The sequence below is a fragment of the Budorcas taxicolor genome, chromosome 18, assembly GCF_023091745.1.
Source record: "Budorcas taxicolor isolate Tak-1 chromosome 18, Takin1.1, whole genome shotgun sequence".
In the NCBI taxonomy this organism is placed as follows: Eukaryota; Metazoa; Chordata; class Mammalia; order Artiodactyla; family Bovidae; genus Budorcas; species Budorcas taxicolor.
The window spans coordinates 59,078,845-59,102,182 of record NC_068927.1 but is presented as its reverse complement, the minus strand read 5'-3'; the positions used below and the strand labels follow the sequence as shown (position 1 = coordinate 59,102,182).

The window sequence follows — 23,338 nt, the reverse complement described above, 5'->3', positions numbered from 1 at the left end:
GGGCTTAGTGGGGACTTTCACTTCTGCTTCCCTAACGACTCAGGGTCCAGTGGGAGAGCCCCCAGCCTCCACCCACCCAAAGCCAGGCCCCAAGGTTAGACACATGCCCTCCAGCCCCACCCCCAGAGATGACTGGGAAAGGCGACCAGCTCAGGGAGCCCAGACACCAGGTGAGCTCCCCAGAGTGAATTCAAGTGGGTGCCAGGTGGTGGTGGGGAGAGTCCAGAAAAGGAAAAAGAGTCGTGTGGGTCTGTGCACCAGAAGCGCATTTCATGCATCAGTGCCCCAGGGCTCAGCTTCCGCCTTCTGCCCTTACCCACTGCCCGTCAAAGCGTCTGGGGAATGAGTGTGTCCCAGGAAGGTCCAAGTGCCTGAGATGTTCCTGCCACTGTTCTTGGCCATGCTGTGGGGCGGTGAGTGGATGGGGGTGGCCAGGAGGGGCCCGGGGGCTGCGGGGGGGGGGTGGTCTGGGCTGGGCTTGCAGCTTGAACCTCTGTCTCCCTCATAGGGTCTCAGGCTCTGGACTCATTCAAGCTGCAGGTGCAGGAGTTTGTGATGGTGCAAGAAGGCCTGTGCGTGGTCGTGCCCTGCTCTGTCTTCTACCCCTCCAGAGGATGGAGTCCCACCACCCCAGCTTATGGCTTCTGGTTCAGAGACAAGACCCCCAAGCCTAGTCTGCCAGTGGCCACCAACAAGCCAGGTCAGGACGTGGACACAGACACCCAGGGCCGATTCCAGCTCCTTGGCGATCCCAGTCAGAGCTGCTCCTTGCTCATCAGAGAGGCACACCTGGAGGACAGCGCACTGTACTTCTTCCGGTTCGAGAGAGGCGATTATGTGAAATATAATTTCATGGAATACAAGTTCTATCTGGAGGTGACAGGTATGGAACTGGCTCGAACTGGAATGGGGCGCGGTGGGGGGGGACGCCTCCCCCACCTTCTCATACTGGGGAGGGGCTGTAGAGAACAGACCATACGTGACCTCCCAAGGGTACCCCCCAATCCGGGGCTGGCATCCCACCCTCTCTCGGTCCATCCCAGCCCTGACACTGAAGCCGGAGATCTACGTCCCTGAGATCTTGCAGCCCGGGCAGCAGGTGAAGCTCTTCTGTACGTTTAACTGGATCTTTGACGAATGTCCAGTCCCTACTCTCTCTTGGATCGGGAACACCGTCTCCCCCCACGAGGCCAGCCCGAGAACTTCCTACTTCTCAGAGCTCACCTTCACGCCCAGACCCCAGGACCACAACACTGAGCTCACCTGCAGAGTGGACTTCTCCGGAGAGGGTGTGAGCGTGGAGAACACCGTCCGGCTTAGCGTGGCCTGTGAGTCTGAGGGCGGGAAGGACAGTGCACTCCAGGCTCGGGGGATGGGGAGGTAGAGAGAGGCGGCCGGGCAATGACCGATGACCGACCGATAGCTCTTGGCAGCCCGCGGGGCAGGAAGGCGCGGAGTCTCGCGATGCTGGGCTCGGCCCTAGGAAGGCAACGCGGCTGCCATGTGGTCCTCTGTCCGCAAGCGCATCTTGGGCACTCATGCGTCGCCTGTCTTCCCGGGGGACTGTCACGCTTTCTTTTCCCTGAGGGGGTGTTCTCTGGCGGTGGGGAATGTATCATTCCTCCCCAAAGCCGGGCTTCCCTGATAGCTCGGCTGGTAAAGAACCCACCTGCAATGCAGGAGACCCCGGTTGGATTCCTGGGTCCGGAGGACCCGCTGGAGAAGGGATAGGCTACCCACGCCAGTATTCTTGGGCTTCCCTTGTGGTTCAGCTGGGATAGAATCCGCCTGCGATGCGAGAGTCCTGGGTTTGATCCCTGGGTTGGGAAGATTCTCCAGAGAAGCGAAAGGCTACCCACTCCAGTATTGTGGCCTGGAGAATTCCGCGGACTATACAGTCCGTGGGATCGCAAAGAGTCGGACACGACTGAGCGACTTTCACTTTCCCCAAAGCCAACTCCCAATCCTGTTAACAGATGCCCCCAAAGACCTGGTTATCAGCATCTCCCACACCGATGAGCCAGGTACTGAGGGCCACTTGGGGGTGTCAGGAGGGCGGGGGGAGTGGCGTTTCCCCCTGCGGTCCTTCTCTTGCTGTCTCTCTTTCTCTCTCTGCAGCTCTGGAGCCCGGGGGAGAGAGCCCACACCTGGAAGTCCAGAAAGGCCAGTCCCTGAGGCTGCTCTGTACCGCGGACAGTTTGCCGCTGGCCACACTGAGCTGGACCCTGCAGGACAGAGTCCTCTCTTGGTCCCACCCCTTGGGCTCCACAGCTCTGGAGCTGGCGCTGCCCAGGGTGAAAGCCGAGGATGCGGGTCGCTATACCTGCCGGGCTGAGAACAGGCTTGGCTTCCTGAGCCGCAGCCTGGACCTCTCAGTGCAGTGTGAGTGTGACCAGCAGGGGCCTGGGTTGGGGGGCCAGGGAGGAGGCAAGGGGGCTGGGGGTAGAGTCCCAGAGCTCCACGGGGACCTGGAACCCCAGGCCAACTTAAGATTCTGCTTCCAGCTCTGATCGGAGGAGCCGGGTGGGGGGCTAGTGGAGGGGGTGGGATTTTCCCCACACCACCAAGCAATTCTCCCACATCAGCAGGCTGTCTTACAGCTCAGCTCGGTTCTGATCCTGTCTACCGGGAGAGAGCATCAGTCAGATCCCCGCAGGTTAAGGGATGGGGCCCACCAAACTGGCCCCGCCCCCACCTCAGCTGCCAATGACAAGTCCAGAGTGTCACTTGTGCTTCTGACCCACCAGTAATTGGGGATTCCCATGATCTCCTCCTTGGGTTCCATGAATTTGCTTGAGCTGCTCAGAGAAATAGTTTGCTCACTAGATTACTGGTTTATTATAACAGACTAACTCAGGAACAGCCAGATGGAAGCGATGCTTAGGGCAAGGTATGGGGAAGGGGCACCTACCCTCCATGCCCTCTTCCTGGGCACCACGTTCCCCAAATTTCCATCTGTTCACCCCATTTGGGGAGGTGGTTATGGAGGCTTCGTTATATTTGCGACCCCATGGACTGTAGCCCTCCAGGCTCCTCTGTCCCTGGGATTTCCCAGGCAAGAATACTAGGGTGAGTTGCCACTTCCTTCTCCAGGGGATCTTCCCCACCCAGGGATTGAACCTGGGTCTCCTGCATTAGCAGACAGATTCTGTACCACTGAGTCACCTGGGAAGCCCCTGGTACATAGTCACTTTTTATTAAATCAGCCATTAGTGATTAAACTCAATCTCCAGTCCCCTTTCTTTCCCCTCCTCAGAGGTCAGGGGGTGGGACTGGAAGTTTCAACCCTCAAATCACGTGGCCGGTCCCCCCCACCCCCACCCCGCAACAAGCCCTCAGCCTTGGGCACTTCCAAAAGTCACTTCAATAATGGTATACTCAGGGATGGTGGAAAGGGGTTTGTTATTTAACAAGGCACCTTTATCATGCTTACCATTCAGGAAATCCAGGAGTTTTAGAAGCTCTGTTTGTGGAGTAGGGACGAAGACCAAAGACCTATTTCTATTACATAGCGTGGGTTCCTCTTCAGAGAATCACTCAGAGGGTGATTTAACCCTCCTCCCCCTCCGAGCCCTTCATCCCTGCGGACATTCACTTGGCCCAGAAGGAAACCCCTGCCTGTTTACAGCCAAGCCCCCCGTTTCTGTTTCAGATGCCCCGGAGAACCTGAAAGTGATGGTCTCGAAAGCAAACCGCACAGGTAAGGAAGGGCATCAGAGGAGCCAGGCTTCTGGGTGCCACACTGCTGCATGGACGTCTGGCATATCAACAGGCAGAAGGGTTCCTGTGCCCTCCTCTCTTCATCCATCCTGCCTCTTCTCTCCCTAGCCCTGGAAAACTTGGAGAGTGGCGCATCTCTTCAGGTCCTGGAGGGCCAAAGCCTGCGTCTCCTCTGTGTCGCTCACAGCAACCCCCCCGCCCGGTTGAGCTGGGCCCGACAGGGACGGACTGTGAGCCCCTCCCAGCCCTCAGATCCCGGGGTCCTGGAGCTGCCTCAGATACAAACAGAGCAGGAAGGGGAGTTCACCTGCCGGGCTCAGAACCTGCTAGGCTCCCAAAATATCTCCCTGAGCCTCTCCGTGGTCTGTGAGTGTGGGGTCCCCTGGGGACAGGAGGCTGGGGTTCCAGAGAGGGGAGGGGCGCCCCTGATCCCTCCCATCTCTCCCCACAGCCCCCCCGCAGCTGCTAGGCCCCTCCTGCTCCCAGGAGGACGAGGGTCTGCGCTGCAGCTGCTCCTCCCGAGCCCGGCCGGCCCCCTCCCTGCGCTGGCGGCTCGGGGAGGGCCTGCTGGAGGGGGAGCTCAGCAACGCCTCCTTTGAGGTCGCCTCCAGCTCTGCGGGGCCCTGGGCCAACAGTTCGCTGAGCCTCCGCGAGGGGCTCAGCTCCGGCCTCAGACTCAGCTGCGAGGCCCTGAACGGCCACGGGGCCCAGAGCGGGTCTGTCCTGCTGCTGCCAGGTCAGGGGTCAACTGGACGCCCCGTGCAGGCGGGGGTTGAGAGGGACCGGGGCTGGGCCTTGTGGTTGGATCAGGAGCTGGGGGAGGGCGGGGACACGCCGGCGCGTTAGCCCCTCAGTTCTGACCGACTCTTTGCAGTCCCATGGAATGTATAGCCCACCAGGCTCCTCTGTCCATGGGATTCTCCAGGCATGAATACTGGAGTAGGTTGCCATTTCCTTCGCCAGGGGATCTTCCCCACCCAGAGATCGAACCCAGGTCTCCCGCATTGCAGGCGGATTCTTTACCGTCTGAGCCACCAAGAAAGCCCCTTGGGATGCAGAGGGGAAGTTTAAATCGGAAAGCCTGATATCTGGGCTTGAGGTGTAGTGGAATTTCCAAGAAGTCGATGGGAAGGGGCTGCAGGGGAAAACCTCTGGCATGGGAGCCGGAAGACTGAGCGCCTAGTGGCGGGCGGACGTGAGGACCCACGTGAATGGGACGGGCTCAGAGACGGCTGACCGTTTCCGTGCAGATGAGAAGGGACTCGCCTCCGGGGCCTTCTCCAGCGGAATCTCTCTAGGGATTGGCGTCACCACTCTCCTCTTCCTCTGCTTCATCCTGATCTTGTGAGTTAGGAGCGAGGCGGGCGGCGAGGGATGGGGCGTGAAATCTGGGGCACCCTGGCAAAGGGGGCGGGACCCGGGCGCACACCAAGGAGGCAGTGGGGTGTTTCCTCAGAGTGAGGACTCTGAGGAAGAAACGGACCCAGGGAGAGGTCCCGGCCCCGGCCCCGGCCCCCGGAGAGGCTCCGCGGTCCAGGTTCTCACGCAGGAGCACGATCCTGGATTACATCAACGTGATCCCTAAGGCCGGCCCCCTGGTGAGTGCTCCCAAGCCGCTGCCTCTTGTTCCCCTTCTCTGACTCCCGTATGTGCTCCTCTCCAGCCCCGTCCCCGATTTTCCTCACGGTGGAAAAGGCCCGGGTGTTGGATTCAAACCCTGATTCTGACACATAACTTCTAGGAGACCTTGACCATATCCTTCCTTCCTGCTGAGCCTCTGTTGCTTCCTCCTTGAGAGCCGGTTTGAGGATTGCAACACATGTTACTGCTTGATAGATGGCAATAACTATTTCACTATCACCACTACCAACGACATAACTGAGTATAATTAATGATGCCACAATGATTAACATCACTGAGGGTCCGTATGTCCTAGTGATGATTAAGGGCAGGGCTTTGAAGTCAGGCTGCTGGGGTTCCTTTCTGCTTTCCACGCTGTGTATTCTGGGATGAGTCACTTAACTTCTCTGTGCCTCGATTTAACTGTAAAAAGGGGATAATAGTAGTACAGACCATGTAGGCTCATTCTGGGTATTTGATAGGCTCATTTTCTACCCATAAAACATTGAGTACCAGGCACCTAATAATAAGTGTTGGTTTAAATGCTGGATATTTTCAGGAGTGAACATGTAGATGCTGATGACTCCAAAATTTACATTTCCCAGACTCATTCCTCAACTCTAGACTCACAGCCAACTCTCTAAGCTGCGTCTCTATTCGGATGTCCAACAGTCATCTCAGACTTTGCCTACCCAGAATCAAACTTGTGACTAAGTACCACTTAAATCCCTTCTCCTCCACCCTCTGCATCTCAGCAAAGAGCCCACATTGGCCCAATTGCTCAAGCCTCCAGCCTTAAAGTCACTTCTTGCTCTTCTCTTTTTTTACCCTCCCACAATCAATCCATCAGCACATCTCTTCCCAAATCCATCCAAACCACTTCTCCCCACCTCGGCTGGATAGAGCTTAGGGACCAAGGAAAAAAAAAAAAGGCCAATTTCAAATGGTCACCTACACGGGGTGTTAACGACTGTAGAGACAGAGGACAGGTTAGTAGTTGTGAGGGGTCCAGGATGGGAGGAAATGAGAAGGGAGGTTATGGATATGGGAGGGAGATGGATGTGATGATGGAGCGCTTCAGTGTTTTGTGGTGGTCCTCACACCAATCTACCTGCATTAGTCAGTTCACTAGGGCAGCCATAGCAAAGAGCCACAGGCTGGAGGCTTAAACAACAGACTTCTGTTTGTAGTTTGTTCCTGTCCCGAGACAAGAGGTAAGCTCAGGGAGGGCAGAGTCATTGTTTCACTGCCTGATGTAACCCCAGTTCCTTAATTAGTACCTGGCACTGGGCAGGTGCTCAAGTATTTGTTGAATGAAGGAAGGCAGGATGGTTGGTTTTTTTTTACCCCCCTTATGCTCAGAAACAGAAAGCCAAACCAAGCAGTCCTTCCCAGCCTGCTCCTCCAGATGGTCATTCCCCAGAAGCCAGAAAGAACCAAAAGGAGCTCCATCTCGTCTCCCACAACTGTCCAGGACCCAAGTCATCCCCACAAGCCTCAGAAGCAGAGAACAACCAAGAGGAGCTCCATTACGCTGTCCTCAACTTCCCAGGCCTCAGACCATGGGAGACCCAGAGACCCGAGGGCACGCACCCAGAGTACGCTGAAATCCAGTTCCACTGAGGGTCGGCTGGGCCGGAGAACTCGGATGCAGGCCAGGGAGAGAGGCAGAGCAATTGGGACGAGAACAGAGTGTGGTCTGTCTCTCTCTCTCTTTTTAATCCTCTGAGGATGGGTCATCCCATCCCAGACCCTGGAGCAGCTTGATGAATGTCTCCAGAGTTGTTCAGTAGCTCAGTCGTATCGGACTCTTTGCGACCCCATGGACTGTAGCCCTCCAGGCTTCCTTGTCCTTCACCATCTCCTGGAGTTTTCTCGGACTCATGTCCATTGAGTCGGTGATGCCATCCAATCATCTCATCCTCTGTTGCCCCCTTCTCCTCCTGCCCTCACTTCTCCAAATACACTCTTCTGAGCAAGGAAAAGATTTTTCTCGGAGAAGCCCAGGCCCCGCCCCAGCTGATTACTCACAGTCTCAGTTTCTCAACGGTTTGGGGAGGGTGATTTAGAGAGGATGAAGCACGCCTGTTTGTGAGGTCGCCGAGACAACCTCACGGGTCAAGTCTGGGCCGCTGTCGGCTTTGATGGCACCTGTGAGCCGAGAGTGTTTTTTACATTTTAAATGGTTCAGGGGTTAAAAAAAAAAATCAAAAGAACAATGTTTTATGATGCATGGAAATAACTTGAGATTCAAATTTCAGTGTCCCTAAATAAAGCTTTATTGAAGCACAGTCATGCCCATTTTTTTTTTCTGTATTGCCTATGACTGATTTCAGGAAGAATGGAGTTGTTGCCTTGCTAAGCCTAAGAAAGCTAGCCTTCAGTTAGGAAAAGTTTGTTGTTGTTTAGTTGCTTTCCTGGTTCTTCTGCTTCTTCTTTTGGAATGGTAGGCACCTTTAAACAAATTTTTTTTTTTTAATTACAGTATAGTTGGTTTACAATGTTGTGTTAGTTTCAAGTGTAGATCACAGTGATTCAGTTATATATGTATGGAAAAGAATATGAAAAAGAATACATATAAGTATGAGTCACTTTGTTGTACAGCAGAAATTAAACACAACATTGTAAATGAACTATATTTGAATAAAATTAAAAAAGACTTTCTAAAGACAATAAGAGGACTTGGAGTAACTAAACTTTTATATGACATCTATAAGGTCAAGTTCATATAGCCCTTCAAGTAAGCATGATTATAACCTATATAAAATAAACTCCTCCAACATATAGTATGATTCTAGTGTTAAGTTTTTAGTGAGTTTTCAATAGATAACTGATGAAAACTTTTTTAAAAAAGGTTATTATGACAAAGAGGCAGCACAAGAGAATTTGGAGGAATGATAAAAACACGCTGGATCTTGTTAGCAGTGACAGTTACACTGCTCTATGCATCTGTCAAAACTCGGAACTGCACACCAAAACGAGTGAATTTTACTGTACTTGAAAGAAGGTAAATAATACAAATGCAAAATATTTTGAGTACTTTTTAAAAAAATGTGAGAATTTAAATGATTTAATGCAAGTATCTCAGTGATCTCCCTTTCTGGGGCCCTTCACCTCCAGACCCCCACTGCCGATTTAGCGGACTTTTCTAACAAACCCTGACTACCAAGCAATCTAAAAAGCAATCATGGAGATTTATCTGGTGGTCCAGTGGCTAAGCCTCCACCCTCCCAATGCTAGGGGCCTAGGTTCCATCCCTGGTCAGAGAACTAGAACCCACACGCTGCACCAAAGATCCAAAACACCACAACTAAGACTCAGCACAGCCAAATAATTTTTCAAAAGAACAATATTTAAAAATCTTAAGGGGAAAAAAAAGCAATCATGAGAGCCACGTAAACCCAGGGGCACTCATTCCAGCACAGACTTCAGCCCACAAATCTGACCCCTTAAACTCAGTCTCACTCCAGTAACCCCTTGCCAAAGCATCCCGACCATTTCTGAGGATAGTGGAAAACCCCCAGACCGGAAGGGCTCCTAAATTGGAGGCGTTGAACGAGTGGTTAAGGCTCAAGGGAGAGAAGAAGGTGCCCTGCAGGGAGGGAGACGGAAGGAATTTAAGGGAATCCTTGAGTCCTTGTGGACTAGGAAGGCTCTGAAGATGGAATCTTGGGACTTTGACAGTCGGAGGCCTGTAGGGGGCAGTGGAAGGAAGAGATTCGTCCTAAGACTGGCTGCGTGCTTAGTTGCTCAGTCCTGTCCTTAGTTGCTCAATCCTGTCCGACTCTTTGCGACCCCAAGCACTAGCCCGCCAGGCTCCACTGTCCACGGAATTTTTCAGGCAAGAATACTGGAGTGGGTTGCCATTTTCTCCTCCAGGGGATCTTCTGGAGCCAGGGATTGAATCCATGGCTCCTGTGTTGGCAAGTGGATTCCTAACCCACTTAAGCCATCAGGAGAGTCCAATGAACTTCCCTAGAGGACCAAGACTTCCCTCAGCCTGGGGACCCCTCTCCCTTTCTAGCTTCGCTCAGCATCTTCTGGTCTAGGCTGCCACCGCGCCGAGAAGTAGACAAGGGACACCGCTAAAGACCAGGGCAAAACCTCCAGTTACAGCCCAGGCGCTGAAAGGAAAACAGTCAATCAGAGGGGGAGAGAGAGACTTGTGCTCAGAAACGTAGCCAATCAAAGAATGAGGGTGCTTTGCCGACTAAGGTCCCTAGTCAAGGCTATGGTTTTTCCTGTGGTCATGTATGGATGTGAGAGTTGGACTGTGAAGAAGGCTGAGCGCCGAAGAATTGATGCTTTTGAACTGTGGTGTTGGAGAAGACTTGAGAGTCCCTTGGACTGCAAGGAGATCCAACCAGTCCATTCTGAAGGAGATCAGCCCTCGGATTTCTTAGGAAGGAATGATGCTAAAGCTGAAACTCTAGTACTTTGGCCACCTCATGCGAAGAGTTGACTCATTGGAAAAGACTCTGATGCTGGGAGGGATTGGGGGCAGGAGGAGAAGGGGACGACAGAGGATGAGATGGCTGGATGGCATCACGGACTCGATGGACCTGAGTCTGAATGAACTCCGGGAGTTGGTGATGGACAGAGAGGCCTGGCGTGCTGCGATTCATGGGGTCGCAAAGAGTCAAACACGAGTGAGCGACTGAAATGAACTGAACTGAACTGAACCTTTCTGGGATGCTAGCCTCGCACTGCTTCCGAGCCCCACCTGGATCTGACAGCAGGACGGAGGGGGCCCGGAAGCAATGCGAGTTCACCCGCCAATCAGAGCTGAGGATGGCGCATCGCGCTGTCGTGCGTAACAAGGAGTGGGCGGAGCTCAGGCCGATGACTGCCCTTTCCCCCAACAAATCGGAAACGTCCTTCCCACCCGATGCAGGAGTTGATTGGCCACTTTTCAGAACTTGCCTGTCAATTTTGGAAGCTGGGCGAAGTGTATTGCCTTAAGGACTCAAAAGCCAGCCTCCGCCCTCCTAGCTCCGGGGGGAGGGCCTTAAAGGGCCAGATACTTGGTAAGATTGCCGGGAGAACTATCAATAACCTCAGATATGCAGATAACACCACCCTTATGGCAGAAAGTGAAGAACTAAAGAGCCTCTTGATGAAAGTGAAAGAGGAGAGTGAAAAAGTTGGCTTAAAGCTCAACATTCAGAAAACTAAGATCATGGCATCTGGTCCCATCACTTCATGGCAAATAGATGGAGAAACAGTGGAAACAGTGGTAGACTTTATTTTCTTGGGCTCCAAAATCATTGCAGATGGTGATTGCAGCCATACAATTAAAAGATGCTTACTCCTTGGGAGAAAAGTTATGACCAACATGCTGCTGCTGCTAAGTTGCTTCAGTCGTGTCCAACTCTGCGCGACCCTAGATGGCAGCCCACCAGGCTCCCTCGTCCCTGGGATTCTCCAGGCAAGAATACTGAAGTGGGTTGCCATTTCCTCCTCCAGTGCATAAAAGTAAAAAGTGAAAGTGAAGTCGCTCAGTCGTGTCTGACTCCTAGCGACCCCATGGACTTGCAGCCTACCAGGCTCTTCTGTCCATGGGATTTTCCAGGCAAGAGTACTGGAGTGGGTTGCCATTGCCTTCTCCGTATGACTAACATAGACAGCATATTAAAAAGCAGAGACATTACTTTGCCAACAAAGGTCTGTCTAGTCAAGGCTATGGTTTTTCCAGTAGTCCTGTATGGATGTGAAAGTTGGACTATAAAGAAAGCTCATCGCTGAAGAATTGACGCTTTTGAACTATGGTGTTGGAAAAGACTCTTGAGAGTCCCTTGGACTGCAAGGAGATCCAACCAGTCAATCCTAAAGGAAATTAGTCCTGAATACTCATTGGAAGGACTGATGTTGAAGCTCCAATACTTTGGCCACCTGATGTGAAGAGTTGACTCATTTGAAAAGACCCTGATGCTGGAAAAGATTGAAGGCGGGAGGAGAAGTGGATGACAGAGGATGAGGTGGTTGGATGGCATCATGGACTCAATGGACATGAGTTTGAGTAAACTCCAGGAGTTGGTGATGGACAGGGAGGCCTGGCGTGATGGGGTCGAGAAGAGTTGGAAACGACTGAGGGAATGAACTGACTGACTTGGTAAGTGACAAGGTCAGACCCTGATCACAGACATAGGAGGACCCATTACAGAACAAAACCAGAAGCAGTGCTGTTACGCTGGGACTGAGTTTTATGTTTCGGAAAAACAGACTTAGCCTGTTCTAGGGCAAGAGCTAGTAAGAAGCAGAGTGAGGATTCAAACTGTCATTTCGAAGCCCTGTTCAACAAAAGCTTCTTCTTTGGGATAGACTGTAACCAGATTAATGAGACCTGAATGCTAATCATAGCTGCCAGAAAAGCCAGCTTTCTTGATAAAATCTTTTCGATTCCAGCCACCTGGCCTTTGCTCGCACCATTTTTTCTACGTCCATTCACCCTAGACCTAGCCCAAAGGCCCCTCCTGTAAAAACAAGCAAACAAAAAACCCTCCCCTACCTTCTTCTCCAGCCTCTAGCAGGCGAGCAACTGTTCTCCTAGCCCCGGACTTGACCCTCCACCTCCTGGCCTCCAGGCTACATTTAACCCACTTCCGGCTCTCATTGTCCTGTCCCTCCCAGTGTCCCAATCACCCCAGAATGCTACCATGGATTTCCCCCTCAAACCTTGAGAGCCCTTGAAGAGCAGCTATTGATTCTGCATCTACTCTGAGTCCCCAGCATGGTGCAGAGTTAGCTCAAGAGAACTTGGAAAGTGAGTTACTCTCCAATTTCTCATCCTCCTTAAAGCGGGATGTTCTGAGCTTTTATAAGAAAATTCATATTGAAAGGTGTCACTCAGGTTGAAAACTTTGCATCATGCTTGATTCCCCATTCCTCACCTCCAGCAGCCCTACAGCAAATCCTGATGGTTCTCCTTCCAAAATACATTGTAAATACACTCACATCTTCCCATTCCCATTAACCGCACCTTCCTTGGGGTGGTCACCACCCTTGCCTATAGGATGACAGCATTCTCCCTAGGCTTCCTGCTTCCAGTCTTATGCCCCACCACAATCCATTCCCCAAACTGCAGGCAAAGAGCTCTTCTTAAAACATAAATTATGTCACACCTCTGCCTGCAAACGTTCAAAGTCATCTCAATGTTCCACAATTAAAATTTTAAAAATTCCATAGTCTTCAATGCAGCCTATAAGGTATTATACAATCTAGCTTCTACTTGTGTCTCCATTAAAAGCAGACTCTGGAGGTAGGGTTCAAGTCCCAGTTGTGCTATTTACCTGATCTGTGACCTTAAGTAACTTACTTAGCCTCTCTGAGGCCCAGTTTGAGCCTCTGTGAAATGAGGACTAATAAGTTGGAATTATTAATTAAAATAGACCTTTGTGTTATTACTTCCCTGGTAGCAGCAGCTCGGACAGTAAAGCGTCTTCCTACAATGCGGGAGACCCAGGTTCAATCCCTGGATTGGGAAGATCCTCTGGAGAAGGAAATGGCAACCCACTCCAGTACTCTTGCCTGGAAAATCCCATGGACAGAGGAGTGTGGTAGGCTACAGTCCATGGGGTCGCAAAGAGCTGGACACAACTGAGCGACTTCACTTTCACTTTCTGTTTTATTAAAAGGAAAAAACTGACTAGTAGTCCTCCAAGCTGTCAAAGTTGGGAAAAACATGGCTGCAAATCAGGCAACTGAGATGTGATGATTCAGTGAGACCCTGCACTGGATTCTGGAACAGAAAAAAAGAGAGATTCGTGTAAAAACTGGGGAAATCCAAATCAAGTCTGGAGTTTTAGTTAAGAGTCATATAAGGGAACTTCCCTTGTGGTCCAGTGGCTAGGACTCAATTCCCAATGTAGAGGACCCTGGTTCGATCCTGGTCAGGGAACTAGATCCCTAAGACCCAGCGCAGTCTAATAAATAACTAAAATAAATATTTTTTAAAAGAGCTATGCTGATTTCTTAGCTGTAACAAATGTTCCACCACCAGGTAAGGAAATAACAAGAATGGAAGCAGGGTGAGTTACAAAGTTATCTTTGTAACTTTTCTGTAAATGTGAAGGTATTCCAAAATTTTAAAAAATATTTTTTAAAAAATAGACCTGTTCATCTCCTAGCTTATTGTTTCCCAGTCCCTCAAACACTATGTTTGTTTCACCCTGAAGGACCTTTGCACCTGCTGGTCTCTCTACCAGGAATACTCAGCTTCCGGGTCGGCTGGTTCCATCCCACAAGTAGTCTTCTCTAACTATCTTAACTAAAATAATCCCTTGTCCTGTCTTTACACTTTCAAAGCCGTCTTTCATGTAGGAAATGTACTATCTGTGCCTTGCATGTTGCTCACCCAGCCTGTAAGTTTCATAAGTGTGCATCTATTTTGTCAGGCGCCCAACCTGGTGCCTAGAGTACTGCAGGCACTGGATAATATTTCTTAGATAAATAGATACAAGCATCCCATTGCTTCTCAATAAAATACTACCATGGTCATCAGCAATAACAATAAGAAACCCTCATTGGTTGAGATGAATTTTAGTCCAGATCACATGTTGACTACTTTATACATGCGATATAGCCTTTAAACCTCACGAGATCCTAGAAGGTAATATTAACCGTTTCTCAAAAAACAGCGACTAGAAAGATTTACGCTCACAAAATAACTCAGAGACAGAGCTTAGAATGAAATCCAGCCTCGAAGATTCGCAGCCCAGCTACTAACCCCTCCGCCCCGGGAGCATCCAATGTTCAGATTCCCTTTAATGCCCCTTTAGTCCTAGAGAACACCACTGGCCCCACCCCGACACCCTCCAGGAATACAGATGAAGATAGAGGAGCCTACAGTCTTCTAGACCTGAGGAAGGAAGACGCTGGGGGCCTGCACGTCTAGGTCTGAGGGAGGAGTGGGCTCGGGGCCGCGGTCTTTGATCTCGGGGAGGTGGAAGCTGCGACCTGAGACACGTGTAGAACCCAACCCTCGCACGCTTCCGCGCTGCTCAGCACGACCCACGTGACTGCCCCTGCGCACCTCGCAAGCCACGCCCCGCAAGCCACGCCCCTTCCCAACAAAGTCCCGCCCACCTTCTCCCAGACTCTTCCCCTCTCTCTGAGCGACGGAGAAATCGAGGCGAAGGTGCTAGAAAAGACTTGAAACACCCCCTTAAAGATGGAACAGCAAAAGGAAGAGACTGAGCCTGAGGGGTGAGAGACACGAGACTCCCCGCGGGAAGGACAGTGACCCAGAATGAGGAGGGACAGAGAAAATCGGAGAGAGTTGAGCAGATCCAGAGAGGGTAGCGGGGGTGGGGCGGGGAAAGCCTCTGGTATCATCACATAGAAACAGAATCTTTGAGGATCTTAGCGACAGAGCTGAGCGAGATACTGAGAAATAGGGAGAGAGCTAGAAGCGGATATTAATGGAAGAGAAGTTTCTAGCGGGAACCAGGAGAATTGAAGATACTAATAATTGTCTGGGGAAATAATAATAATAATTGACCCCAGGCACTGAACACTTCCCAAACCCAGCCCTTTCAGAGGCACCTTTGATACCACCAGAAGCTCTCTCTGAGTGTGAAAACTTAAGGTTCGGAAGGGGGAAATGATTCGCCCAGACACAGGGGTGAGGAGGGCAGCCTCGAATGGGAACCAGGCTCGGTGGGACGCTGAAGCGCCAGCTGAGCTGTCTGCCTGTCTGTAAAGAGAGACAGGAAGGAACAGAAAAAGAGAGAAAGTAAGGGGCCAGAAATCAGAGGCAAACGGTCCTGAGGGTGAGAAATGAAAGCCTGGGAGAAGGCAGGAAGCAGCGAGGCTGCGGAAAGGAAAAGCATGTGTAGACTGGGGACATCCCCTGCCTGACCTGTCCTCTTGTCGTTCTAGGAACAATCTGCCGTCCCCCGGGACTGGGTCGTGGCCGCCTCCATCTTTCCCAGCTCTGCCCACTTCTTTCCTGGGTACCCCAGATCCAGCTCACCTGGGGCTCCCCAAGAGCCTGGCCTCTGTGACTGTCCCCGTCCGCCTGGATGCCCTCTCCTACCTCCTGCACAGCGCCCTGATGGGGGCCTACTCACTTCAGCAGTCCTTGCCCTCCTGCCCCTGTGTCCCCCAGGCGTGCTGCACCCAGCCGGGCATTGCCAAGAGGCCCCCCAAGGGACGTGGGGGCTGGGACGTCCTGGGCAGGCCAGACCGGGGCCACCGGAGATGGGGGCTTGAGAGAGCTCAACAGGCAGAGAGGGGCTGGGCCAGGGGCCGTGGGGCTGGCCCCAGGCCCCCGCCGGTGATGCCGCCATCACCAGCACCGCCTGCCCAGGATGGGAAGGACACCCAGCGTCCGGAGCCACCCGAGGAGCCGCCACCTGCTGAGGACTGGGAGGCCGAGTACTAAGACCCTGAGGATCCCGCACCCGAGATTCTGGAGGGAGCCGTGGAGGTCACCAGGAGAGTTTTCTTGGAGCCCGGGGTGACCCCAGCCCTGCCAGAGATACCCAGGGAACATCGCACTCCCATCCCTCTTCCCTGAAAACCACAGCCTTAGGAGGGGCTCCTGACTTCGGATCCCAAGCCAGGGAAACAACCCTGAACCTCATGCCCAAACCCAAGCTCCTTCCCATCTCTGACAGCATCCCTAACTACAGTGCCAACCTGCGCTTCTCTCCCAACGCCCAGGGACATCTCCAGTCCCCTTCCTAACCCCAAAGCCATTCCCGCCAGCCCCACCCCATGGCCCCAGCCATTCATCCCCTTTCCTGCTCCCATCTCTGCCCTGACCCACCCTCGTAGGCTCGTTCCCAGCTCCCTCATCCCCTTCTTTCTAAAGGCCAGCCTGGCCGTCATCCTTCATTTCACTGAAGCTCCAGCCCCCAGTGCAGCCGTGTCCTCCACCCCAGCCAGCCCCGCCTCATCCTCAACCCCCTTCCTGTCCCAAGCCCCCAGGTGACATGCCCTGTGACCCCACTTGCAGAAAACCCTGTTGTCCCAACATATCCAGGCAACTGCAGCTTGGGGTAGGGGGACTGGCTTACACAATAAATGGCTGAGTGTCCCTATGTCTTGTGTCTGTGTGTGCTTACGCAGCTCGGGCTAACCCCGTGGGTGCTGGGAGCCAGGCCGGTGAAAGGCTGCCAGGGTGGCTGGGAGGGTCACGGAGAGAGGCCAGTGGGGCCAGGGGCTGTGGAGAGGCAGGGCCTGCGGAGAGGCAGGGCCTGGATTCCTGCCTCAGCGAATTCCATCTGGGGGCCTCTGCCCGCTGGAAGCTGCTGGGCTGCGGGGCCATTGTGTGGGGAGGCTTAAGGGATTTGACGGGACCCAGGGAGCTGAGAGGCCAGTGACCTGGCCGGGCTCAGTCTGCTCAGAGTGGCCGAGGCAGACGGAGGGCTCAGGGCAAAATCTGCTGCTCAGGTAGGGACCAGGCGTGGCCCCCTCCTCCCCGCAAACATAGGCGGCCCGGACTGCTTTCTCTCCCCGGGACTTGGTGGGGTCCTAGCCTAGCCCCCTGCTACCTCGGATCTGGGGGTCCAGGCCCCAGCCCTCTCCTTACCCCCAGAGAGTTGGTGCCCCAAGGGGCAGGGAGTGTCCAGCCCCTTCCCAGTTTAGGACCGGGATGTCTAGGCCCCCAGTCTTGGTCTCCCCCAGGACACAAAGGTCTAGGTTCTCAAGCTCTCCTCCCCCAGAGCCAGGGGTCCAGGTGCCCAGTTCTTTGCTCCCACTGGGACCTGATGTCCCAGCCCCCACCTCCTCTCCCCACCCTAGGATTTGGAAGTCTAGGTCCCCAGGTCCTCCTCCTTCAAACCAGGACTCAGATCCCCCAGCCCTCACCTCCCCCAGGACCCAGGAGTCCAGCTCGTGACCCCATTTCTCCCCTCGCCCACAGGTCACCATGTACAGCTTCATGGGAGGCGGCCTCTTCTGTGCCTGGGTGGGGACCATCCTCCTGGTGGTGGCCACGGCGACAGACCACTGGATGCAGTACCGGCTGTCGGGGGCCTTCGCCCACCAGGGCCTGTGGCGATACTGCCTGGGCACCAAGTGCTACTTGCAGACGGAGAGCATCGGTGAGGCTCCGGAACGGGGTCTGGGCTCTGCCTGGGACCAGAGCCTCCCGCAGGACAGAACCTTATAGCAGAAGGGCTCCCTCCCCCCCATTTTGCAGATGGAGAACCTTGTGGTTCAGTGAGGGAAAGTGTCCAGCCCAAGGTCACACAGCAGGGAAGGGACAGAGTTGGGAGTCCAGTATTTTTTTCTGGTACAATTACAGGATGTACTGATTTAGAAGTTAAGGAGAGAGGTGACATTTTCTGGCATGAAATAGAGGTCAGGTAACAGCAGTTGGGGCTGGGGCTGACAAAAGAGCATTTTCTAAATATCTATTATGTGTCAAGAACTCTTTTCAGTACTAAGAGGATGCAGAAGCAATATAGACCCTAAATTTGCTGTGCTAGATGAGGTATTTTAAAATATTTGTTGTGAGCCAAGCCATGTAATACATATGTGTATATATGTGTGTGTGTATATGTGTATATAGATGTATAGCGTATATGTTGCTGCTAAGTTGCTTCAGCCCTGTCTGACTCTTTGTGACCCTATTGTCTGTAGCCCACCAGGCTCCTTGTCCATGGGATTTCCCAGGTAAGAATACTGGTGTGGGTTGCCATGCCCTCCTCCAGGGAATCTTCCCAAGCCAGAGATAGAACCTGCGTTTCTTATGTCTCCTGCACTGGCAGCAGGTTCTTTACCACTAGTGGCACCTGGGAAGCCCATAGAGTGTATGCGTTACACTCTATATTGTAAAAATGGGATAAAAACAGTTCTTACAGTAGATGGACTAATGTGCATGTGTGCTCAGTTGCTCAGTCGGGTCCAACTCTTTGCTACCCCATGGACCATAGCCCACCAGGCTCCTCTGTCCGTGAGATTTCCCTGGCAAGAATACTGGGGTGGGTAGCCATTCCTTTCTCCAGGGGATCTTCCTGGCTCACGGACTGAACCCAGTCTCAAGCACTGCAGGCAGATTTTTTACTATCTGAGCCACTTACAATCTATGTTATATAATATAAATTATTATAATGTGCTATGTATCTCTGTGTACCTCTTTCCCTATCTATATATATTTGTATGTAGGTACAGTCATCCCTCAGTCCCTCAGCATACTCAGAGAATTGTTTCCAGGACCCATAGTGGATACCCAAGCCCCTGGATGCTCAGGTCACATAGTCAGCTCTCCGTATCTGCTGTTCCACAGCCATGGGTCCATAGCCACAATTCTGCATCCACGGATTCAACCCCAGATCGTATAGTACTGTGTGTATTTATCGGGAAAAAAATCTGTGTGTAAGTGGACCTGCACAGTTCAAACCTGTGCTGTTCGAGGGTCAAGTGTATATATACACATATATATGGAAGTTGTGAGTGCTCAGTCATGTTCAGCTCTTTAGAACCCCATGGACTGCAGCCCACCAGGTTCCTCTGTCCATGGGATTCTCCAGGCAAGAATACTGCAGTGGGTTGCCATTGCCTTCTCCAGGGGATGTTCCCAACCCAGGGATTGAACCTGCATCTCTTGCATCTCCTGCATTGGCAGGCTGGCTCTCTACCACTGGGCCACCTTGGAATCTCATACCTGGAGAGAGAGATACATAGAGATACATACTATATTACCTCACATATATTATGTAATATGTTATGTAATATATTAATGATATACAGTGTATCACATGTTCTATATGTATCCAGTGATAACGGTAATAATAATAATAACTGGCACGTATTGTTACTGTGCCTTACATGCTATACTAAGAACTTTGCCTGGATTAACTCCCTTAGTTGTCCCAACAACACTAAGAAGGCAGTTCCTTTGTGTCTATGAATAAGACAGAATACATGACCTTGAAAAACCAATTCTTTTTCAAGGGGAGGGGGTTGGGAGGAGGAGCCCACCTTCCCTGAGCCCTGTAATGTGACGGGCTTGTGACAGGAGATTTCGTCTACCCCATCTCACCAAACCTGCCCATTCACTAGAGCAGTAAACTGAGGCAGCGGGGAGCGGAAAAGCTTGCCCTGGGCTACGGGTTTCAGAACCCCATCTGCCAATCATGTATCTTTTTAGGATCCCATGTATCTCATGGGAGGTGGCTCATGGGAAATGTATCTCATGGGAAAAAGGCTCGTGTATCTTTTTCATGTCTGGCTGCACCACTGTCACACTTCTGCCATTCCTCCTGATTCAGACTGGGAACCACCCCACCTGACCCCCCACCCTGGGACGGTCCGAGTTTCTTCTCTGTCTTATCGTTGCTGGGAATGGGAAAGAGGGAGGCTGGATGGAGGTCTTCAAGTTCATTTGACATCTTCACGACCCAGAGACTGAGGGCCTCAGGAACAACCTCACCCTGATAGAGTTTTGAGTATTTGTCCAAACAACTGGTTTAACTTGTTCATTCATTGTACGACTGTTGTAATCCAATCACCAAAATTAGAGCAGGAGTCCTGAGCTTGCTTCCCCAGGGCCAAACCCAACCTTAGATGTGTATTCATAACATTTTTAAAGTTTCCAAAGTCGTCGTCATTGTTCAGTCGCTAAGTCATGTCCGACTCTTTGTGACCCCATGGACTGCAGCACACCAGGCTTCCTTGTCCTTCACTGTCTCCTGGAGTTTGCTCAGATTCATGTCCACTGAGTCAGTGCAGGGACGCTATATAACCATCTCATCCTCTGCCACCCCCTTCTTTTGCCTTCAGTCTTTCCCAGCCTCAGGGTCTTTTCCAGTGAGTTGGCTTTTCGCATCAGGTGGCCAAAGTATTGGAGTTTCAGCTTTGGCATCAGTCCTTCCAGTGAATATTCAGGGTTGATTTCCTTTAGGACTGACTGGTTTAATCTCCTTGCAGTCCAAGGGACTCTCAAGAGTCTTCTCTAACACCACAATTCAGAGGCATCAATTCTTCAGCACTCAACCTTCTTTATGGTCCAGTTCTCATATCCATATACGGCTATCCATATCCATAGCTTTGACTATACAGACCTTTGTCGGCAAAGAGGTGTCTTTGTTTTATAATACACCAGTGTTAAAAAATCTGGAGATTTTACATTAAAATCTGGACTTCTAGCTCTTGTTGAAAATTCCAGTTTTTCAAGCCTTCTCTGGGTTCATGGTCAGCTGGGTATGACCAGCAGGTGACCCCAAGTAGTTAAGACTGAAAGTTTTGAGCTTGACTTTCAACTCTAGTCTCTCTGCTAATGGTGAGACCTTGGGCAAAACACTGAATCTCTCTGAGCCTCTATTCCTTCCTTTACTTGAAAAAAATGGGCAGGAAAACACAGCATAGGACTCTTGGAAGGAATAAATAGGGTCATATAGGAAAAGAGAACCTGGTCCATACTTGATAGTTACCAAGTGGAAGTTGAGATCATGAAGACTGTTCTCAGGGATCTTCATTCATTCAACATGTTTATTGAACACCTACTACGTGCCAGGCACTAGATGCTGGGGATACAGCAGTGAATGAGAAAGCCAGACCCTTGTCCCTACAGAACCGAAAACTCAGTGCAGAGAGTTAGACATCATAAACAAGTTAGAAATAAACAAGTGGGACGTTTTTAGATATGGGCAAGTGGTATGAAGGAAGGGAAAGGGAGCATGAGGCAGAGGGTAGACAGTGAGTAGCAGGGGGATATGGGAAATTGGTATTCATTCATTTACTCATTCATTCATCCAACAAACATTTCTCCTGACTCCTGTTCAAACAAGCCTCTGCTGGGCATGTTTGTGATGGAGAATCAACCAGGTACTTGCCCTCAGGGAGCAATCAGGCTGGAGAGGGAGACAGACATAGAGTCTCAAACCAGAGGAGGGAGTGTTGATGGTGCCTGAGGGGTGAGGGAGTGCTTCCTAGAGGAGGGGATCTGGGAGGTGGGCTTTGGAGGATGCATAGGAGTTTGCCAGGTGAAGAGGGGGGTGTTTGAAGAGCAGTGAAGGAAGAGCTGGGTCAGGGATATGGAGAGGGGGAAGGCATTCCTGCCCCCAGAGGTAGCAGCCTTTCCTCTGAGGGCAGGGGCAGCACAGCAGTGACCGTGGGGTGCTCTTACAGCATACTGGAATGCCACCCGGGCCTTCATGATCCTGTCCTCCCTCTGTGCCACCTCCGGCATCATCATGGGCATCGTGGCCTTTGCTCAGCAGCCCACCTTCACCCGCCTCTCCCGGCCCTTCTCTGCAGGCATCATGTTTTTCGCCTCCAGTGAGTGAACCGCACCCTACACCTACCCCTCTCCCCGACTCCCTGCCCAGCTCCAACCGCACCCATTCCACCCCCAATACTGCGTCCATTCCCCACTGCTCCTCGCTCTCAACTCCATCTGCACCGGAATCCCACCTCCACTCCCAACAACAACTTCATGACTATTTCTAACGCTCATTGATTCCTATACCACCTAAATGTACTGCCATTCCATTCTGGCACTCGTCACCTGGAGCTGGCATCAGACCCCACAGGCTTAAAGGCACAGTTCCCAATAAGACTGCCCCTACTTCAGCTGCAAGTGGGGTCCCCAGCCCACTTGCACTTTTGATCTATCAGCTACAGATTCAGGGGTTCCCAGGATCCACTCAGGCTCAAAAATTTGCTGGAACAACCCAGGAAAAGCATAATACTTAAACATTTCAGTTTTATTACCAAGAATACAGCTCAAGACTAGCCAACTAAAGAAATGCATAGGGTGAAGCTGGACAGAGTCCTGAACACACAGTTCCCATGCCCTCTCTCTACAGAGTTGGGGCTCATCACCCTACCCTCCAACCCCAGGACATCCATATGTTCGCCAACCAGGAAGCCCCAGTGAGCAGCAGTGGCCTGCGTTTCTTTTGGTTTCATTACAAGGACGTAAATGATTGCATCATGGGCCACCTGACTGAGCTCAATCTCCAGCTCCTTTCTCCTCCCCAGAGGTTGCAGTGATCCCAGGTGGCTCCGTCTCAACCCTCCATCCTACGGTTGGTCTTTCTGGTGACCAGCTCTCACCCTGAGTCATCTCTGCTCGTCAATATAAACTCAGGTGTGATTCGAGAGGCTCCAGAGAAACAAAGACACTCCTATTACTCAGAAAGTTCCAAGGATTTAGAGTTTCCCTCCCAGGAACCAGAGATGAAGACCAGTCAGACTCTTTATGACACAACATGACCCCACCCAATCCCTGCCCTTAACCCTACTCCCCATTCATTTTTACTCCTACTTTCAACTCAGCCACCATCCTCACCCTTATCCCTCTCTGCATCCATACCCCCTTCTCAATCTCATTCCAACTCCCATCTCTAAAAGCAAAAAGTTATGTCCAACTCTTTGCGACTCCATGGAACTGTAGCCCGCCAGGCTTGTCTGTCCATGGGATTCTCCTGGCAAGAATACTGGAGTGGGTAGCCATTCGCTCCTCCGGGGGATCTTCCTGACCCAGGAATCGAACCTGGGTGTCCTGCATGGCAGGCAGATTCTTTATCTTCTGAGTCACCAGGGAAGCCCCATCTCTAAACCCAACTCCATTCCCACGCACATCCCCATCCCCCTCCCTCTCTCTCCAGCCTTTTTCGTCCTGCTGGCCTTGGCCATTTACACTGGAGTCACCGTCAGCTTTCTGGGTCGCCGCTTTGGGGACTGGCGTTTTTCCTGGTCCTACATCCTGGGCTGGGTAGCCCTGCTCATGACCTTCTTTGCAGGTACCGGGTTTGGGGGTGGGAAGGTCAGTGTCTGTGTCCCAGCTGGCAGCACCCAGGAGGCTGAAATGATGGGGAGTCCCAGATGAGGCGCCCAGCTTTGAGCCAGAAGGCAGACTCCAATCCCTGCAGACCATCAGGGAGAAAGCGAATACTGTGTTGGGATCTTGGGCTGGCTGAGGGGGATGGAGGGATGGGAGGGCTTGAGGGCGGGGTCCACTGGGGTCTCTTCTCGTACAGGAATTTTCTACATGTGTGCCTACCGGATGCATGAATGTCGGCGCCTGTCCACTCCCCGCTGA

The 23,338-nt window shown here is 52.0% G+C and overlaps 3 protein-coding genes across 3 annotated transcripts; all 3 read left to right on the top strand.

Moving 5' to 3' along the window:
- Positions 1-376: 376 nt before the first annotated feature.
- SIGLEC10 (sialic acid binding Ig like lectin 10) lies at positions 377-7,577 on the top strand. The gene is made up of 12 exons (XM_052655378.1): positions 377-413; positions 509-883; positions 1,044-1,328; positions 1,977-2,024; positions 2,119-2,382; positions 3,653-3,700; positions 3,829-4,086; positions 4,172-4,456; positions 4,971-5,064; positions 5,177-5,213; positions 5,244-5,324; positions 6,703-7,577. The coding sequence occupies exons 1-12, from the start codon at positions 377-379 to the stop codon at positions 6,961-6,963; spliced, it is 2,073 nt and encodes a 690-aa protein (XP_052511338.1). The 3' UTR covers positions 6,964-7,577.
- A 657-nt stretch (positions 7,578-8,234) lies between these two features.
- Positions 8,235-15,724, top strand: C18H19orf84 (chromosome 18 C19orf84 homolog). The gene is made up of 2 exons (XM_052656999.1): positions 8,235-8,347; positions 15,220-15,724. The coding sequence occupies exons 1-2, from the start codon at positions 8,235-8,237 to the stop codon at positions 15,722-15,724; spliced, it is 618 nt and encodes a 205-aa protein (XP_052512959.1).
- A 1,491-nt stretch (positions 15,725-17,215) lies between these two features.
- LIM2 (lens intrinsic membrane protein 2) lies at positions 17,216-23,338 on the top strand. The gene is made up of 4 exons (XM_052656660.1): positions 17,216-17,390; positions 21,421-21,570; positions 22,905-23,039; positions 23,277-23,338. Exons 1-4 carry the CDS (start codon positions 17,216-17,218, stop codon positions 23,336-23,338), a joined length of 522 nt encoding a protein of 173 aa, XP_052512620.1.

Bases quoted from the DNA above. Each gene is read 5' to 3' on its own strand.
- LIM2 (XM_052656660.1), top strand. From the start codon at position 17,216: ATGTACAGCTTCATGGGAGGCGGCCTCTTCTGTGCCTGGGTGGGGACC. The intron at 21,571-22,904 runs GTGAGTGAACCG...CTCTCTCTCCAG, and splicing joins CATCATGTTTTTCGCCTCCA to CCTTTTTCGTCCTGCTGGCC. The intron at 23,040-23,276 runs GTACCGGGTTTG...CTTCTCGTACAG, and splicing joins GCTCATGACCTTCTTTGCAG to GAATTTTCTACATGTGTGCC.
- SIGLEC10 (XM_052655378.1), top strand. From the start codon at position 377: ATGTTCCTGCCACTGTTCTTGGCCATGCTGTGGGGCG. The intron at 884-1,043 runs GTATGGAACTGG...GGTCCATCCCAG, and splicing joins GTTCTATCTGGAGGTGACAG to CCCTGACACTGAAGCCGGAG. The intron at 4,087-4,171 runs GTGAGTGTGGGG...CTCTCCCCACAG, and splicing joins CCTGAGCCTCTCCGTGGTCT to CCCCCCCGCAGCTGCTAGGC.
- C18H19orf84 (XM_052656999.1), top strand. From the start codon at position 8,235: ATGATAAAAACACGCTGGATCTTGTTAGCAGTGACAGTTACACTGCTC. The intron at 8,348-15,219 runs GTAAATAATACA...TTGTCGTTCTAG, and splicing joins TTTACTGTACTTGAAAGAAG to GAACAATCTGCCGTCCCCCG.